Genomic DNA, 21630 nt, shown 5'->3' with positions numbered 1-21630 from the left:
ACCCATTTTTCATAAACTTTGGCAAAGTCCAATACTTCTTTGCATAAAGATTTTAAATGCACTTTCAAAGTCTGTTTCTACCTCTATTCAAAATTATACATGATTTTTTGTTCCCCTATTAAATGCTTTTATCACATAAAGATTTCATGGGTTCACTTTTTATTTTTTTCATATTCTCCAAGAAACATTTCCCTTGAAAAAAACAGTCTCATATATAATGTCATAAAATCTGTCTTTGTTAATAAGAATAAATGTTCTTACCATATGTGCTTTTACACCCAAAGGAGCTATTAAATTGTCTAATACTTCATACCTGTCCATTCCTTCATCTTCTTTGCTTTGAATCCTTATCGTGTACTTCCATTTTTCATTTTCTTCTGCCTTCTTTTTGGCTAATCTATTTTTACTTTCTTCTGCTTTCTATGCATATATTTTCTTTTCCATCTTACCACTGTTCTCCGGGATTGTCTCTGCAGCCTACTTTTGTATTTTCTCATTAATTTTCACCCAGAAAACATCTCCTTAATTTTCTAGCTATAAGCCACCATTTCTTTAAGAAAATCATCCCACAACCCTTCTGACTGGAGGGTTGTAATTATACATCCATTATTTGCTGACTCTTCTCCATTAAACAGGTTTCTTTGAAACATTTCCTCAGAATCCTGCACATATTCTCTGGTCTCAGTAATTGCTTTCTCCTCCATTTCTCTCACTACTCTATCATCTCCTTCTCTTTCCTCTCATCATCTGCCACCCTGTTTCTGCAAGCTGCCTCTGCACCTGGAATAGAAGCAAGACATGCTCCTCCAAATGGGTCCCTCTTGCAACAAAGATGAGTATGGGAAGTTTCCTAATGCCATAACCAAATATCTCCTAGTAGTATAAATACCACCTTGGGTCTTCCTGAAAATGAAGGCATTAGCGTAGTGCAACTTAACTGATAATGTTGTAAATTAATGTGCCCTACTTTTTTGACACATGCTGTGGAATCTTTTACTACAGCCTGAAACAACCAACAACTCAGGCAGATGGGGCCTTTGTTTACCCAGATAATTCTTTTTTACAACTATAGTATACTAAGGGAAGCTCAGGTTTATGTTGAACACATGCAATATGACTCTATACTTCAAAACTAAGCATGAAAGTAGTTGCCTCACTGTTACTTGAATTTTGATATATTTAACTTGCAACTATGGAGTTTAGTTCATATTTTTTCTACCAGAAAATGACTTTACTCAATTGCTGGACTACTGATGTAAGTTAATGAGCCTTTGGATTGCTTGGCAGAGAAGGTTCTTGACTTTTTCTATAGAACACAATGCATTTTTGTGTATTTTTTCTATAAATTGTCATGTTTTTAGAGGCAAGTGCCACTCCTTTGACCTACAGAATATTTTTCAAGCTATTGATCCATGCATAAAGACATTTTCACAATAGCTACTGGTAATCTGCTCTGTGTGACATTATCAAATGAGTATGTTAACACTAGAGTGGCTTTCAGAGCTCTGAGTACATGAACATCAATATTTTGTCTATGTAGTTTCATTAATTTGACAATATGTGAGATCATGTAATGTTTCAATGGCATTTACTTTTTCTATATGAGTGTGCAACCTCAGAGTTAAAATAAATATATAAAAATGATATATCTATGCATCTGTGCAAAGTACACAACTGTGTTTGTGTTCCACTGGGCGTATAATTGCCAGCATGCTGACGTTAGCTAAAATAATGGTCGAGATATGCATCCTAGACTTTATGAATGTAACTCTTGATATTGTAGTCTGCCATTATAACTTAGAGGGGTAAGGCTTGTGTCATTCTGTAGTCCTGGGTTTGGTTTCCTCAGGCTCTATATGCACACACTATTACTCGCAGCAAGATAGTTAACTAGATGTTACTTGTCAAGTTGTCCATATCTAGTGAATTTACCTGGTTAAAATATAAATGTAAAAAAAAAGAACTTGCTGATGGCTGCCTGCAGTTAAATTGGCCATATCTGCCTGAGCAGGCTTAAAACTCTTGGAGTAAAGAGAGTGAGAGGCTCATCTTGGCCATTGATTTTTATCCCGATGTGTTTTACCTATGGAAGTGTGGCAGAGGCACAGTAATTTGTAATTGCAAGCATTATGATGTCAGTTTAGAATTGTTTGCAATAGTATCTCATAATTTCTCTTCTGAGACAGTGATACAAAGAGCCATTACACAATAACAGGAATGTTTTAATGTCATCAAGGAAATAACCAGTAATGTAAGTGCGAAGAGAGCCATGAGATATTTAGACAGATGGCAGTACTAAATTTTGATCCTCATTGCAGCAGTATTTTAGTCAGTGTCAGTGCCAATGGGATGTGAGATACAGGAAACAGTAATATATGAACTATGGGGATTCTATTTACACATGCCACACCTCTCCAAGTCCAAACCCTAGTCATCACTGCGGCACATGTCTAAGTAAAGAAGCTCTGACTACCATTTTCATTGTCAGTTCCAAAGGTTTAAAAGGCTTCCAACATGTGTGGTTGAAGTGTAACCCCCTCCCAAGGACTGAAAACTGCAAATTCCATTCCTCGAAAAAAGGTTAAAAAACACATTTTATATGAGTTTTTGCAAGGGACAAACCCTGCTGAACCCCATGATATGGAAGCCAACCCCCAAACATATGCCAAACTTATTTATATCAACTCCATGATCTCACCATCTCAAAGAAGGGGTAAATTTACCCCACAAAGGGCATCACTACTGGAACAACTCATCAAAAGTGATTTTCAGTGGTGAAGCTCCAATCCTCGGCATCTTGAACTTTAGGCAAATGACGCTTGAGAACTCGAACTTCATCCACTATTAGGGTGATGCTATAAAGGACATCATGTATAACATTTCTATGCATCTATTACTTCCACTGTAAGCTCACTGCAGAGCATTCTCAAGTCATTTTCTTGTAGAGGACAATATATATGCCCACCTGTAAATGCAAGCATGGAGCTCATCAGAAAGAGTCTTCCACCATGTACATGAAGAGCGTCATGCCACACCATTTCCATGCCTTAATCAGCTTTCTCTGTTCAGCACTTTTATGTCACAGATTCCCAGTTAGTAATATGACGGCTGAACAGAAACCATGGATCCCAAATAGTGTAGCTTTAGTTTTCATTATTAAGCATTTAAATACAAAAACATAACAGAACTGTATACCAAACACAATTCATTGAATTTTGAAAGTCAAAAAGCAAGTTTTTTTTTTTTATTTTTTTATTTTTTTTGTTTTTTAAGAGCACCCCCACCACCACCACCACCACCACCACCAGGACTGGGGAGAGGCCTGCCCACATCACCTGAACTTAATCTATTGTTCATCACACATGAAGAAGGAAGTAATCTCACAAAAAAAAAAAAATCACTATTGCCATGCACATCGGAACTGCACTGGCGCTGATTTACTACAGAAATAGTCCTCAGCATTATCACCTTATGATTCAGGCATGTGATGCTCAGCAACCTAGATATGCCATTAGGGATTAGCTTTAAGGTGACACTACTCTTTTTTAATAATATTTTAGCTATATGCCAAATAATAAGCACACACACATAAAGACACACACATGTAGATAGACACATAGATAGACAGATAGATATATAGATATGGCTCATAATTCTGCACTGCAAACAACAAGGTTTTCCCACAAAGAGGACACTTCTTTTTGTTTTCTCCCCAAAAGAAGATGTTTGTTCATGATGGCAGTGGCTTAACAAAGAATTTTACAAGCCATTGCTCTTATAACCCATAAGGTTTTAAACCATAATGACAGGTAGTGCAAGTCTCCTGGTGGCTATCTTTACTGGCAATGACTTCCTGCATGTCACACATTTGCAAATTCTGAATTATTTTTCTGTTATGGATGTGCACCATTTCTCTGTTGCTAGGCATCAATATTGACTGGTTTTGTCAACAGCATTTCAGTCTGCTTTATTGTGCTTTTATTTCTGCAGTGAGGGGAAGAGTGTGCCGTGGATTGCAGCTATATCCTGTTTGCTATCATTTGAAAAATATGTCTTATTGCCATTTTGCAGGTGATTTACTGTCAGTGCTTTTGTTATTCATTAGATTCTTCATAGAGCACATGTCCAATTGGCTCAGCTTAAATCAACAAACATGCTATTGCAGATTACTAGGATGACTGTATAACATCTTCAAAACACATCGCTTGTTTTTATTTTAAAAATATTTTAGTAATAACTATATTTTTTCAAAATGATATAACTTTGAAAATGGAATCCAAACATTTTAAGTGACTTTGTAATTTTATTTAGTGCTTGCAGACTTAAAAGATAAGCAGTTTCTGAAGAGCTAAAGCAGAATGCATTGGTGAATAACTAATAAAGATACAAAGCACACACAGCAGATGTAACGGTAGAGAGAGGTTCAAAGCAGACTGAAGAGACTAATTAGAAGCATTTCTCAGAACTGTGCAATATATATATATATATATATATATATATATATATATATATATATATATATATATATATATATAAAGTATACTAGGTAGGTTTAACAATTAATGTCCAAGAAACTGTAAGCCACTCCTATGCTATGAACTTCCACTTGTAAACTGTCTTTTTATTACTGGGAAATAGGTAGCTCAGTAGCATATATTCCAAATTGTACTTATTTTCCTTAGCATTTGTCAGTTATCAGACACTAAGTTAACATTTCAAAGTGTTGTTTCACTTTCTAGTTAAGGTTTAGGCAGGCTGCAAGGCCTTTGGTGAAACCAGAATATATTCTCAGTTTTTTTCCAGGAAAAATGGATAATAAAGTATAATAGAGAATGGATGAAATGTATGTCATAACCCTATTGGAGAAAAAAAACCTTCTCCAAATGGGTGTTAATCTGCAGGTATTGTCCAGTAAGAAACAAGTCTGCCACTTCATGGCATTAATTAGTGGTAAAGCACCAAAATGAAAAAATAAAAAGGCTGTCTTTTTATGCTTTCTAAATGTAACTTTACTGTTTAGTGAGTGTAAAACAAGTAAATCGAGAAGACTGCTGAAATATAAGAAGCCAGTGTTATATTCCATTAACTTATAATTAAAATAAAATAAGAGTTACTGTAGTTTTCTCTTAGGGCATAAAAATTGTCAAGATGCATGCACATTTTTTTTACATTTACAAGAGAAAGTAAAAATAACGAAGCATAAAAAATTCAATGAAAAATCCAGAAATGGGTAAATTTATTGAATAACTGTTAATGAATTTTGCCTATTATATAATGGCATGTGTGCTGCATTGTTTTTATTGTCTTGTTTTAGTACTTGATATGATATGATAGTTTGCTGTCCTTGCTTGTGCAAGATTTACAGAAGAGTAAACATGGAGTGTAATCAAAGTTAAACTGTTTATAGAACTTTCACTGTCCTCATTAAAACGCACACGCACACACATACACAAACACACACACACACACACACACACACACACACACACACACACACACACACTCTTGCACAAAAACACACACATACACGTTTTTCTTGCAGTATATCTAATACAAATGCAATATGTTTAACAAATTGTTCAATATATTTTTGGTCAGATTTACATTTTACATCAGTACTTACAATTATGTCCCATGAAAATGCAGTAGCTAGAAAAATAAATGTTAACAGCCTGTTAAAGCTGCCCAGCTATCTAATCAAACTGTACGAAGCTTTCTTTCCATCTTTCTACCTACCCTTTCTGCCTATCTAAACAAATAACAGAGACACGCAACAGCCATTAGAAGTACTAACTGAGCTGTCTGAACTGTTTTTTTTCTAGAGGCATGATTTATTCAGTACTATATAATAGTATATGTACTTTTGAATTATCTTCCTTTCTTTGTGTATATATATTTGTATATATTGTATATATATTAAATTAATAAACAAATTAAACAAAAAATAAGTACTTACTGACAAAAAAGCACCTCCTAACAATGAGCCACACTATATCACATTTTTCTGATTCACAACATTATATATGTTTTATTGTTCACTTGTAACCACAATGTCTAATATCAACACTTCCAATTAACCACCAAAATGTCATCGTAAGTAAAATACTATCATTGTCTGTATAATAAATATCATGAAATTAGGAACAGTTGTTTCATTCTTTGATTTAATCATATGTTTTTTTTTTTAATCTAGATGTTCTGCAGGACCAAAACAGCCCTCCACTACAAGATCCAGATGTGTCTCCATATAGCCAATATTCCAGCCTACATTTTCCTCCAATTCATTCACCTGTGGCCACACCACCATGTTACTCTAGCCATGACCTCTACACACAGTACCCAGATGACTGGTATTCCCCTGGAATGTATGAGCTAAGGAAAATACCTTCTGAAAATTGTTTCCCACGTGAACTAGAAGAAGTGAATATACCTGTAAGCAAGAAATCCAGACAAGGTCATACAGCAACAAGGATAAAAGGAGAAGAGCTCTGCGTTGTTTGTGGTGATAAAGCCTCTGGATATCATTATAATGCACTCACCTGTGAAGGATGTAAAGGTAAGACCCACCACAAAAATGGAGAACTCACAGCCAGGAGTTTGAGATAGTATATATCACATATATGGCTTCAGTCTGTATCTTTTGGATTGGCTGCCTATCAAAACTGTGAGAACAAGAATTTGAAATGCTTGCAATTCCAAAAATGAAAATTTAAAGTATGCTACAGGCATTCAAAATTGTAGGCTTTGAAATTATAATGTGAAGTATTTAGATCAATGGCCTGATCCTCTTTAGAAGGTCCAAATCTTAGTAGGACAGAATATTCTCTCATGTCTGTAATGCAATTCCAGGTTGAAAGTGCAAAAGTTTAAAATAATTATTTCCATTTCTTTTCTGTTATAACATTTTCTAAGCAAATAGAGACATTCATAGAAAAGCAATAGTTTTTACTGTAAATGCTATTCAGTTCTTTTTAATTTTTGAAGTAATATAGTACTAGTGGAATATATGGATAAATTTCACCAGCCCCTAAGCTGCATAAATGAGTAAAGTTTTTAATAAAATAAACTTAATGCATTTTAAATTAAATTATGTGTCACAACCTTACTTGATTTACCATTGCAGAAACAAGTGAAATATCAAAATAGACATAAAAACCATAGTTAGCTGACTACAGTTAGCATAGCTAATCATCACTATTTGTTCATTGTTATTTAGTGGGTCTATTGGTTTTATTTATTTATTTAGGTTTCTTGACAAGGTTAGAAGACTGGTCAGTTATGAACAATTTCAGCCATTGCCTAGGAGTTACAGTTGAAAAAAAATAAAAGGTAATACAAAAGAAGAACAACAAAATCAAAAAATGTACAGGGCTCCCTGTTGAGGGTCCACTTGTATAAAATTAATAAAAATAAACCAGGAAAAGCATGCATAGATTTGTAATGTCTAAGCTGTCAATCCAAATGAAAAATTGCTTAACATAAACATATATACAGTGTAGTAAGGAAGATTCAAGCAGTTGTTTGTTAGGTGTGAGAGTCTGAGAGTCATGTGCTGAGGTCTTAGTTGTAGTAGATTGATATATGTTAGGGTTACTAAGGTGATGTGGTAACTGTGGTGGTGCAATGTAGGGGATCAAGCTTAGTGAGGCAGAACAGTAGGGGTAGGGGTACTGCATAGATATGTATCAAGTTGAAGGGTCTAAGCTGAAGTTAAAAATCTAACATAGCATAATATATACATGGAAGTAGGGGATACATGGGCTGTCTGGTGGTCTTATGTTACTGGAGGACAGGCAAAGTATGTGTAGGTGGATCTCTTTCTAAGGTGAGTTATTAGTTCTTTCCTGAATGTACTGTGTATGGAAATGTATTGAGTTCTTATGCTGGGAGGGAGTCTCATGGTTTGGGTGTCAGAGTGGAGAAAGCACTTTCAGTGGGTGAGAGTGAGTTTGAGTTCCTTTGAGTAGTGTTAATGAGTGAGTGATGTCGGTATGGTGTGTTTTTGATGTCCAGTATATGGATGGATGGGGTGGATACATTGTACAGTGTTTTATAACCAAGGCAGAGGAGTAATAGGTGTGCTTCCTCCTTTATATGCTGCCACTTGACATGATAGAGTATGACAGTTGTGTTCATTTTTAGGAGACAGTAGCATAAATCTGAACATTTCTTTGAGAAAATATTTATAAGTCTTTGAGGTGCTTAGTGGAAGAAATGGCCAATAATGAAATGTTATATTATAACTGAGGTAGAAAGATGTTTTCCTGATTTCAGTTCTTCCGGGCATCTGAAGAGTGTAAGCTTACTTTGTCTTTTATGTTGTTGATGTACACTGTCATGTTTAAACTAGGGTCCATGATTATGCCTAGGTATTTGAAAGAGATAGGATGCTCAATTGCTTGCATATCCTGTGTTTGAGGGGTTTTGGAAGTGTGTTAAATTGTTTATTTTTTGTGGGGGTAAGGTGGCAGACAGCACTCTTTATAACCAGTGTACATATGTATGCCACAACATGGCTTCCATCCTTCCCATAGTACTAGCACTGTCCTTATAACCTATGTAGATACTTTGAATAAAGCTAGAGATAATGTCAAACTAGTCTCTTTCTTATTTCTAGACTTGTATAAAACCTTCATCAGAGTTTGTCACAGCAAACGTCTACTTCAAATGTCCTCACTAGGTCTCTCTCAACCCACTCTTCTATGGTTCCAAAGCTACCTGTCCAGTAGATATCAATAAGTAAACTGGCACCCCATGCTCTTTCCTTACCTGTCAGTAACCACCAGTGTACCCCAAGGTTCTATCCATGGTCCCCCTCCTCTTTAACATTTTCACACACAACAGGTCACCCTAATACAATATGCAGATTATTCCATTCTTATGCACATCTGACAATGCGGTACACTTTCAAAATATTACTCAGGAAGCTTTAACAGCCACTGAAACATGGCTGTGTTACTCACAACTCATGCTCAACCAAAAAAAGACCAAACCACTGTTTTTTTCCAAATTCTCTCTCTCTTGAAAAAACAAATTTTTAAGTCCCCTGTCTTGATAATCATAGCTCTAAACTGTCAAATATTTGCAGAATGTCCAGATTTTTGTCTAATTGTTTTGGTCTGTTCCTCATAGAATTTGTGGTTTTCTGGCAAATCACCAAGGACTGAAATCACTAAATACTGATATACTTTTGAGTTTTAGACTTAATTTCCTTCAGAAAATGCATGCTAATGAGGGGTGTGGCCAAGATGATGAGCAGTTAACAGCACTTTTTAGCTCTGCTTCAGTTTAACATCTCTGACAGGATGTTTTACTAAAAACTCAAATAGAACATTTTGAAACTTGATGGATTTATAAGTTGACTATCTGCTGAAAGATTTACTACAAAAAATAACACGTATGAAACTCTTTTAATTGCTTTTTCCTGTCAAGAAAACTAGAAAGAATTAATTGGCTCAGAATGAACCTGTGTACAGGATAGTACTATGAAAAAAGACATACAGGTCATAATAAATAACATCATTGAGTTATCTGTAAAGACAGATAAATTAGAAGGCAAAATGGACAATTTCAAAGAGGGATGTAAAAAGCAAGTCAAAGTGCTGAGATTTGAGATGATTGTTTGCACCTCTTAAACAACAATCATCACAAATCCCGAGTACAGAAGAGGCGATGTCTGATTTTGATGGATGATTACTTGAAAATGAGAATAACACTGAATTTCTTCTGAAACAAAACAACTTATGTTGGGATAAAATGGAAGAGAACAGATCTAGAAGGAATAACTTCCAGATTTATGGGATTCCTGAAAAAGAAGAGGGAGACAGTTTGATTCAATTCCTTAATACCTGGCAGCTTAAAACTTTGAACATGCCTGTAGCTTTTTCCTTTGGCATCGAAAGAGCACATAGATCACTTTTTAACTCATCTTAAAAAGATTACCTTCATCGAGGTCAGTGATCATAAGATTTTTCTCAATTCAGGATAAGGATGTAGTCTTAAAAGCTGCATGGACTAATTATCCAGTTAAGACTGAAGGAAATTCTATAAGATTTGACAAAGACTTTTGTACATTAGCTTGCACTACAGTAGGGAACAGGGCACATTTATAAAAGGGTTTATTTAGCTTTCCTAACACATCGTGGTACTTCCTGGTTGTTGGCCAACTATGGCCATTCAATGGTATTATTTTCATAGATAAGCTTGTTTGGTAATTTCCATGTTCGGTGTTTAACGTTTGATTATTAGCCATACGATGATATTTTAATTCAATGACTGAGCATAGATCCAGATAACACATAACTGTCATTCTTTTAATGGAAGTCAATATTCTATGTCTCCTTTAAAAATGACAGTCTGCTTTATATTAAACATCTCATACAAATAGTGCTTACTGAATCATTAAATGTTATTTCTTGAAATACAATAGCTTTCTAGTGGTTAATATACTTTGAAATATTTTTATTGTTTTTTTTTTAGTGGTTTGGAAGGGGTTGAGGGATTGATGTGTAATGTAGAGGTATATTGGATTCACTTGTGAATGCTTTTGTATGAATTGTAGCTGACAAACTGTTCATTTGCAGGCTGTTGTTATAACGACCAGCTTGAAGATGCTTAATTAGATTCATGAGCACTGTTGTGATGCTATGGGAGTTCTAACATTCTAAGGACTGTCCAGGTTACTTCTTCCTGTCTAAAAGTAAATAATCTTACTATTTTGAATCATATGCTAAGATGTCAATTAATATAGGTTAGGTAATAAGCAAAACACAGTGAATTGCAGTCTAAACCACTGTCAGTTATTAAATAGATGTTCTTCGTGTTTCACTGTTGCAGTCATTACATTTGGGTTATCTGCCTGCAGGTAACCCTCAGCCTGCCTGAATATCAAAGTCTTGGGTCCTGCATTGGATGCTGTCTCTTCTTCTATGACGTCAGGTAGTCAGGGGTATAAAGCATGCAGCCGACGCCATTACATCAGTCTTTCTCGTCGCACGGTGCCCAAAGCAGAAGCAGTTCACAAGTGCCGGTCGTCCGACTCCTGAAATTTTTGTTTTCGAGTTTCAGACCCGAAGTCCTCAAAAAAGCTTAGTACTCCGTTGGGGATCCTTTTTCTTGCTCTAAACCGATGTCAGTAAAAGTTAACAATTGTATTACCTGTGGAAAGCAAATACCTCATAAAGATTTTCATTCGTACTGCATTCCTTGCTTAGGCCCAGACTACGATGTCCCTCACTGCCGGTTTTGTGCCTTGTTCAATCCTCGAACCATTCATCATCGGTTCATGTATCAAACTATTTCAGTACTCAATTTAATTATCCAGAAATGGCTTCGGTAAGCCATCTGACTACCGACATTCTGAGAAAATGGAAAGATAAAGACAGAGACAGACGGCATAGGTCCAAAGCTGCCAACAACGCTTCCGTTAAGCTAGTCGCCAGTTCGCTGGTACTCAGTGAGGCGCTTTTGCAGCCTCTGATACCCACTACTTCAGATTCGCAGACCTCTACTGAGACCTATTCAGAGTCCGGTATGCCGCAAGATGCTTCTTCGACTATGGAACCTGCGGATGTCTCTACCTTGGATGGGTCTGGAGCCACTGTGCAGGCACCAGCTTCTGAGGGTGTATTCAGGCCTAATGACTTGCATTTCAAACCAATGCCATCTTCTTCTTCAAGGCCTAAAACTTGATCCTCGGCTTGAAAACCGACGACCAAACCGCATGGTCAGGCCCATATGCCTAAAAAACAAATTATAAGAATGGCTGAAGACCTTATTACTTTAATTAGGGGAAGCCTGTTAAGGGCCTAGAATGGGTAAGAAAAAAGTAATATTAATAGTAGGGTATGTGTTGTTCCAAGTTGATTATACTCATTGAGCTACAAGTTTCCCACAGTTTTGTGTGTTCATTGTGAGACACAACTAATAGTTGTGTTAGATATTTTTAACATTTTAAAATTTTATTTTTATTTTACTATGTAATTTTATTATTGAATATTATGAATTTTATATCATGCGTAAACAGTTATATAACTGTTTAGTTATTTTATATGTATTTTCATGATTTTAAATGGTTGTTGTGTTATGAGAATCCATGTCAGGATGAGTCATTCAGTATCCATGAAATTAATATTCATGAGATCAAATTGGTGTATCACAGGATTGGATAATTTGAATTAATTAGTGCTATTTAAAGGCTGTTAGTTTGAGAAATGGTGTTCTGAAGAAGTCTATGGAGGATAGATGAAAGCGCTTAACCTGATGTACTAATAAACGACAGTTTTGGTATTTTCTGTCTCTTTCCTTGGAACCGGACACTCATTTTTCACCAGTTATATCGCATTTATTGACTGACAATTTAGTAGGCATTGGCCTTCTAAGAATTGGTCCTTTCCTGTCTCTTCCAGACCTTCTCAGTCCAAACCCAGGAAAAGCAGACCACCTAGGCTACAGTCTCAAGGTACTCACAGGCCTAAGTAGTGGGGGCTCCTACTTCCAAAGCTGGAAGTAGTAACACACCCCACTATGGTAAACTGTCACAATGACTTAACCTTAAACCTTCCAAGCCCTGCCCAAATGCCTACTCCCTTAGGGGGAAAGATCGCCCAGCATGCAAAAAACTGGGAAATCATTACCCAAGACAAATGGATTTTAAATATAGTTTCCCAAGGATACAGATTCCACTTCCACACCTTACCAACTCCAAACGGTTGGCCAGACCTACCCCCAAATCAGTGGGCAGAGGCTCAACAGCAGGTTCTCTATCTTCTAAGTATCAGGGCTATTCAACCTGTCCCAGCAGAGGAAAGGGGACAAGGTTTTTACTCAAGACTTTTCCTGGTATCCAGAAAAGACAACTCCTGGCATTCTATCCTGGACCTCTCTATTCTAAACGCCTTTTTGGTAGTCCCAAAATTCAAAATGCTAACTCTTCATCAGCTGCTTCCCCATGCTAGGTAAAAATGCCTGGTTGGCAACATTGGACTTAAAGGAAGCTTACCTGCACATTCCAGTAAGGGAATCTTGCAGAAAATACCTACGCTTCAGAGCAGGCTACATGCACTATCAGTTCTCTGCACTGCCCTTTGGGTTATCTACTGCGCCCAGGGTATTCACAAAGTGCCTAGATCCATTCTGCAGGCAAAGAAATATTCAAATATACCCATACCTGGATGATTGTCTAATTCAAGCAGAAAGCCAGGACATGCTATTAAATCATCTGGCATTTGTAAAGAAGCTGCTAACGTCACTGGGGTATTCCATAAATGAAAAGAAATCTCATCTGGTACCCTGCCAACAAATTGTATTCCTGGGAGCATGCTTGAACACATCTTCCCAGATGGCCTACCTCACCCAGGGAAACAAGTTTATTTGACAGCCTACTTCAAACTACTGGCCACAAAGACCCAGCTATCTGCAAGAAAAATACTGCAAGCCCTGGGGTTCATGGCATCTTGCATACTACTAATTCCATATGCAAGACTGCATATGAGGAAACTACAATGGTATCTAAAAAGCCTATGGTGTCAACATTCTCCGGACCTGGAATCAATGATTCCTATCATTCCTTGTATAAAGACTGAGTTCCTTTGGTGGGCAGAGGCCTGCTACCACAACAAGGGACTGCCATTCACTCTACCCCCTGCTGCCCAAACCCTAACAACAGACGCATCAGACTATGCATGGGGGGCTCACTTGGCAGGGCAGTGCATTCAGGGCAAATGGAACCCGAGTCAAATGCACCTGCGTATCAATCAAAAAGAAATGTTAGCCATACAGAATTCTCTGACAGCCTTCAAGGACCACAATCTTCCAGGACAATTATTGGTAAAGACAGGCAAAACCACTGTTATGTGGTACATAAACAAGCAGGGGGAACCCACTTGTACCCTCTTTGCAGACTAGCTATGGTTCTGTGGAACACAGCCTTGAGCTACCAAGTGCACCTACAAGCTCAATAACTGCCAGGCAAGCTAAATTCACTGGTAGATGACCTAAGCAGAAATCCCATGGACCCACACGAGTGGAAAATGGAACCAAAGATATTCAACAGTTTGAGAAACAAGTGGGGGAGCCCAGAGATAGATCTGTTTGCCTCCCTCAGAACTACTAATTGGACAAATTCTGCACAAGGACTCCCCACAGGCAAGCTTGGAAAGTGGATGCCCTGTCCTTCACCTGGGAAAGCCTCTCAGTTTATGCCTTTCCCCCTCTGCCTCTCCTCTTGAAAGTTCTGCTAAAGATCAAACAGGACAAACCAAGGACAGTACTCATTGCACCAGACTGGCCATGCCAGCACTGGTACCCCCTCTTGCGCAGTATGTCACTACGGGAACCATGGCGCCTGCCTCAGACCCCTCCCTGCTGTCCCAGCAGGAGGGCCAGATTTTGCACCTCCAGCTTCAAACCCTGAACCTTGCAGCCTGGCTAATTACGTGAGCTCTCCAATACCATCCCTCAGTAAGCAGGTGCTAGATGTCATTCTGGAGGCAAGGAAGCATAGTACTAGAAAATCCTATGCTGAAAATTGGAAAAGATACTGTTCCTGGAGCAAGACTCAGGGGATGGGCACAGCAGTGCTTAGCTTACCACATATTCTTCAATACTTAACAGAGATGCTTCACAAGGGCCTTTCCTTCTCATCTATTAAAATTCATGCCTCAGCCATTTCAGCACATTATAATACTGAGCCACTCCTCTTCTCTCACCCCCTGCTGAAACAATTCCTCAGGGGGGCCAAACATTTAAGATCACCCAGGAGAGCCCCTACTCCAGCCTGGGACCTTAACTTTGTATTGGAAAAGCTCACTCTACCTCCTTTTGAGCCAGCTGCAACTGCAGAGTTAAAATTCCTTTCTTGGAAAACAGCCTTCCTTCTAGCCATCACTTCAGCAAGAAGAGTGTCTGAATTACAGGCCCTCATGGCAGTGGAGCCCTTCATCATCTTCCATACAGACAGGGTGTCCCTCAGGTCCAATCCTTACTTTATGCCCAAAGTGGTATCCAGTGTGGCCCTTAATCAGTCCATTCATTTGCCAACCTTCTTTTCTAATCCACAGAACAAAGGAGAATGAATTCTGCACTCTTTGGATATGCACAGACAACTTAGATTTTATTTGGACAGGACTAAGCCTCTCAGAAAAACTGAACAGCTGCTAGTTGACTTTGCTGCAGGGGCAGAGGGGAAGGTTATTTCAAAGCAAACCATTTCTAAGTGGATAGGCAATTGCATTCATTTCTGCTATAAGCACCATGGAAAACCTACCCCACAGGGGATAAGATCACATTCCACCAGGGCTGCATATACTTCAACAGCCTTTCTCAGAGGTGTCCCTACCAGGGACATCCTAGAAGCTGCTACCTGGAGCTCTGTACATACCTTCACCAAGCATTACCACTTGCTTATTTTTTTTAAATCCAAAGCTGGTTTTGCCACTGCAGTCTTGCAGGGCTTAATAGCTAGTCCTAATGTTCTCTAACTGCCTCCTCCCTTCCTTAGTTTTGGGAATATACCCAAATTTAATGACTGCAACAGTGAAACATGAAGAACATAGTACAGTTGTGTACACTTACCATAAATGTAGATGTTCGAGTGTATTCACTGTTGCAGTCCTGGTTACCCTCCATCCAGCCCCCTGACTTCTCTAGGCTATACCTTTTTTCTTGTTTAAGTGTATTTAAGCTTTCTGATGTATTTGCTTTTTGTTGGAGGTGTAACCTTGTATATAATTGCTTCCCATTATGGGGGCACCTGACATCTGGGTAAAGAAAAACTGATGTAATGGTGTCGGCTGCATGCTTTATACCCCTGACTACCTGACGTCATGGAAGAAAGACAGCATCTGATGCAAGACCCAAGACTTTGATATTCAGGCCGACTGAGGGCTACCTGCAGGCAGATAACCCCAATGTAATAACTGCAACAGTGAATACACTTGAACATCTACATTTATGGTAAGTGTACACAACTGTACTTTCTGAATGCTTGCAGTATATCATAATGATAGTCTATATACTAGCCTATAAAATAACACGTCTGATAAAAATTAGGATTGTATTTCTCTGTTATTGTCTCTTTTTAATGATAAAAAAAACTTAATATCTCAGACCAGTTTATTATGGAAAGTTTGAAGCTTAAAAGGGAAGGTTTTCAGATGTTTGTTTAGATACTATTAGACATAACATTTAAGTAAAAAACAGTACTGATTCTAACAGTACTGCTAGATTAAAGAGTATCAAATATATGAGTAAATATAAATGTTCTACTATATGACACTCTACATTAGGATTATACCTAAAATATAAAACCTAGGAAAATAGTACAAGATAGTATACAAACAAAAATAGAAAGAGAGTAAGTAAATATGTATATAGTTAAATAATATAAATACATCCATAAGGGTGGGAGTTTGGCAAAGTGGTGAAGGTGTTCACCTTATAAGTACAAAGTGCAGGATTTGATTCTCACATGGGGTAATTGACTGGGCTTGGAATAGCCCACAAGGACTGTTAGCCTGTTCCTAATTTATGAACTTATGATCCTATGTACAACTTTACACATAGTAAATAAAATAGAAAAATATAAAATAATCTGACCTATAAATTAATAAATATAAAAATAACAACTGACTTCCTCACTATAGTAGACCAGGGTGATAATGTGAGATACAGGGAAAGATGATTGTAGAGATATTCAGTTTGGGTGATTTAAAATAAAAAATTCTGAACACCTGTTTAAATTTTCTTATTCATAGTAACTCGCTGAATGGCTTTTTAAGATGATGCAGACTAAAAAATGAGACACATTAATATGAATCAGAAGTATGAGCTAAGCTTTCTTAGTCTAATGGAAAGTTTGAGAGGGAGTTTGTTCGTCTTTCTCAACAAACTAGGAATATGTCATTCCATGGTAGAATGTTTTAGGGTTATATCATTAAGTGATTTTTTCGTTCGTTTCAAAAGTTTTGTCCCTAGCTGAAGATTTCATATTCTTATATATAAAGTATATAATAAGTTCTGTACATAAATGCAGTTTCGTCATACCTGATTTTTTTTCTCTCTCTCGTATATAAATGTCTGATTTTAAATTCATATTTATTAATATCAATGGATTGAATAGTTCAGTAAAGACAGTGAGTCTGTCCAAACGCAATTGCATAAAGCTCAAATAGTATTTCTACAGGAAACACATTTGTTTAATAAAGAAGTAAGTAAACGTTTACTAAAGAATGATTTGAGTTTCGCAGGTTCTGGCTTTCAAGCTAAAAGAAGAGGCACCCTTATTTTATGGAAGAACTCACTAGAAATGCCTAAAGTAAAAGATACCTATGTTGATAAAAATGGCATGTTAAACATTGCTGTAACTGAGTGGAACACAGAACTATATATACTGGTGCACTATTACTGGATTCCAGGAGTCAGAACTAAAGATGCAAAAAGTTATTTAGATACTATAGCCTATCACACGAAAGATGAAAGTCATAATGGCTGGTGATTTTTATTGAATTTTATCAGGCAAGATTCCACTGCAGATAGAAAGCTGAGAATGACATCCTCAGCAAACACTTAACAAATTTTGTAAATCTAATGGATTTAAAGGATTTATATGGGTCTACTTCATAACACTGAAATCGTACAATATCGAATTCCACAACATCTAGACCAAAGCAATGAAAACTCACTTCAGCAAAACATTAGATCAATGAATCTATTCCCAGGGTAAGTAATCACTCATACAAAAAGTCAGGAAAATGAAACCGCACCATTGCCATCCCACCCAGGTGGGGGGCTATACCCCAGAAACCCCCACGCACACACCCCTAATTAAATATACTGACTCCAAGATCATACTACAGTTGAGAAAAGGGCAAAATTTACCTTGTTGGCCAACAGGTTACTTATTCTGGGAGTAGTTTCACCTATCCAATCTTTCGCTCAAGTGAGTTTTCATTGATTTTATCTTGACGATGTGAGATTCGATATTGTCGGCTTTCAATATTTTCTGGTAGACAAATATATATATATATATATATATATATATATATATATATATATATATATAAGCTAAGGAAAACAAACTCACTTCAATTTACTCATTATTCCTATAGATCTGGAACACAAACAAATACTGATAACATTTTGTCTCAAACAATCAGTTATCACATATCAAAGAAGTTTCAGTAGTTTCATGTCCATTATCAGAACATAATATTATTTTATAAATTGACAGTCTAATACATCACAGGATATTACCATCATACATTATTAAAATAAAAGGACTGGTATATTAAAGAGATCAAAAAAATTCCTATAAGTAAACATGAATGGTGAAGTAACTGAATAGTAACTAAATAGAAGAGTTACAACCGGCTATATTAGTAAAACAAGCGATTGGGACAAAGAATTGAATACACTACAAGCACAAATAGGCACAATAAAGTTAAATCTAAAACCAAATGGTATAATCAGTCAGTCTGAACTTAAAAACTTAAATACAAAATATGTTAAAATTCTAAATCATAAAGTTTCAATAAACCTGGACAAACTTAAACTTCAGGCATACTCACTAAACCCTTTAAGTTTGCTCTTAGATCAAAGAAAATGAATAAACTAAAGCATATCAAAGAAAATGTAACACATATAAATAATAAAAAAGAAAGTAGAACAGATATTAAAAATATTCTTGAGGGCTTTAAAAGATTTTATGAAAACATAAATAGTAATACAAATATCATAGATAATGATGATATAGTTGAAACTTACCTAAGGGAAATATATAAATAATAAATTAACGTGTGAGCAAATAAAAAAATGATAAGACCATTCAATTTAACAGAAATAAAATATGAAATAAAAAAATTAAAACATAATAAGGCACCGGGCTTAAATGGTCTTATACCAGAACTATATAAAATACTACCAGAGGATGAAGTTAAAATATTAAGTAAGGTCAATAGAGAAATAAAAACAACTGCTGAAGTCCCCCCATCATGGAAATATTTCCTTATAGCACTTCCTTTAAAACAAGATAATGATCCTACAAAATGTTCATCATACAGACCCATTTCATTTTTAACTGTAGACTAGAAGATGTTCATGTCCATTTTCGCTAACAGAATTAATCTACTTACACCTAAACTAATCAACAATGGTCAAATGGGTTTATTTTAAATAGACAAGTACAGGATAATATAATAAGAATAACTACATTAATATACAATATATGCAAATAAAAATAAAAAATAACTTTCTATCATCAGTCTCAATATAGATAAGGTTTTTGACTCAGTTAATTGGTCACCTCCTGTTTAAGACACTTAAAGTATATAATTTCTCACCTGAGCTAATTGGATTAATTTCTAAGTTATACAATAACTCTTGTTAACATAGGTTATTTTCTTTATAATTCCTTTAAATTACAGAAAGGCACCAAATAACACATCCATTCTCACCTTTACTTTTTGCATTAGCTATAGACTCCTTTGCTAATAGTATTAGACCCAATAAGAACATTAACAGTATCAAAATAAAATAATATTTCGAACTAAAGATTCAACTCTTTGCTGATCATATTTTACTAACAATAGAAAATATAGAAAATTCATTAGCACATATGATTAGCTCTATGAGTCAGTTTGAAGAAATCTCAAACTTAAGATTTAATCATAATAAAACAAGTACACTGTTAATTAATAAACATTTTAAAAATACGTACAAAAATATTTAACTCAGTTGGAATGGTAATAAAATCAAATACTTTGTTATAACCTTTATGTCTAATAATAAAGAAAGGATACAAACAAACTTTTAACAGGTTATTGATAGCATTTTAAGTTTAGTCACAAATTGCAACAAATTCTTCTTTACCATGGAAGAATGACTGATGCTTATTAAGATGGTAATTCTCTAAAATATTGTTTATCTTGCTATCTTTAGTACTATTTCTGCCCAAAAAATGATAAAGAAGATAACGAATATTCTACTTACATTTTTGGTATTCTAATAAACCAAGACTTTCCTTTGATTGGAATAGAAAAGTTTGAGATAATGGTACATGCATACATACAAATATTTCAAGCACTGGCATTAATGCCCTTCTAGCTTGTCAATACATCAAAACACTTGTCCCCATAATAAGTGTCCAGGCTGCTCTTAAAAATATCTAAACTAGCTTATGTAATTTAGTAGTCTGTTCCATGCATTAGCTACTCTGTCAGAGAACCAATTAACACACTTCTCATTCCTATAGAACACTTTTTAATTTCTCCAAGTCTTTTAGGTTTCTAATACTATGATGTGACTGGATGCCATTCCTAAGTCAAAGTATGATTAAAGTTCATGAAATTAGTAGTGTTTCAATCTTTGATGTCACCCAAAAGTGCTCTTCTCAGCACCTGCAATGTGCCCAGTAATGACTTCTTCTGCAATTCATATGGGGTTACATTTATTGGTAACATATCTAAATATGATTGTAGATTCTTTTTTATAAGACCCGTTGCTCCTACTACTATTGAAACTGTCTGAGTATCTTTGTTTCACATTGCTCTTGCTTCTGCCTGCAGATCATGATATTTTATGACTTTGTGTCTCTCTGTACGCAATACACTGTAGTCACTGGGTGTGGCGATTTCAGTGATCAGTGCCACTTTTGTCTTCTTTTCATGGACAACTATATGCATTTTTCTAGCATCTCTCTTTTCAACTGTTGGTAATCAATGATCCCATGTGATGTAAACTTCTTAATTTTCTATGATGCTTTGTGGGTCATATTTTCAGTGTTTTTCAGCCACTTCAGTATCATAAAATTTGCACATTCCCCAGTGCAACAATCTTGCCACATTATTATGCCTTTCAGTATACAGTCCTTCAGCCATTAGTATGTCACAATCAGCAACAAGTTATGCAACTGTTTCCATTTCAATTTTACAAAACCTACATTTGTTTGTTTCTCCCACGTGTTCAATGAACTTTGTAAACCAATGTGTACGCAGCCCACTATCTTCAGCCACCAATATTAACCATTCTTCTTTTGGTTTGAATTTGCCTCTCCTTAACCATTCCTGCATTCGTTCCTGATCAACATGAGGTTCTTCCAGAAGTTTTTTATACTTGCAACTACATTTATGCATTTTCCACATTTCTTACTCTCTCATCTGGTCCTTCACCTTATATTGTTTCTTTTGTTTTTGGGCACATTCAGTTGCTGCCTGATTTTTATCTACTTCTGGTTTGATTCCCATTCCTGCTTGATGCTGATATGCTTCTGCTAGATGAAGCAGAGAAGTCATCTTAGATTTTTTCTCCTCATGTCTAAAAACTTTTACCACATTTCGTTCTTGTAAGGTCAGCAGATATGTGTGGAGTCCCACAATTGCAGATCTATACATGTAATCATTTTCAAGGAGGCCCATCCCTCCTTTGAAACATGGAATATATAATCTTGGTATGCACTGATTTTTATAAATCATTTGGTGAGCATGAAGCATCATTCTTGTTTTCCTATCTAATCTATCCAACACATTTTGGGGCCAGTCAGTCACACCAAAACAGTAAGTTAGGACAGGAAGAGCAAATTGGTTTATAGCTTGGATTTTGTTCCTAGATGTCAACGCTGTTTTGAGGATTAATTTA

The 21630-nt window shown here is 36.1% G+C and overlaps 1 protein-coding gene across 2 annotated transcripts in view; it reads left to right on the top strand.

Annotated features, from left to right (window-relative positions):
* Nucleotides 1-21630, top strand: part of NR1H4 (nuclear receptor subfamily 1 group H member 4) — an 856459-nt gene that overhangs the window by 197352 nt on the left and 637477 nt on the right. For both annotated transcript variants that reach the window (XM_044087787.1, XM_044087788.1), the window contains exon 3: nt 6194-6556. In XM_044087787.1, coding sequence (XP_043943722.1) covers nt 6194-6556 — 363 coding nt within the window. The remainder of the gene's footprint in view (nt 1-6193; nt 6557-21630) is intronic.

The sequence above is a fragment of the Protopterus annectens genome, chromosome 11.part0, assembly GCF_019279795.1.
Source record: "Protopterus annectens isolate FY-2018-M chromosome 11.part0, PAN1.0, whole genome shotgun sequence".
In the NCBI taxonomy this organism is placed as follows: domain Eukaryota; kingdom Metazoa; phylum Chordata; order Ceratodontiformes; family Protopteridae; genus Protopterus; species Protopterus annectens.
This window is presented reverse-complemented; position numbering and strand designations above follow the sequence as displayed.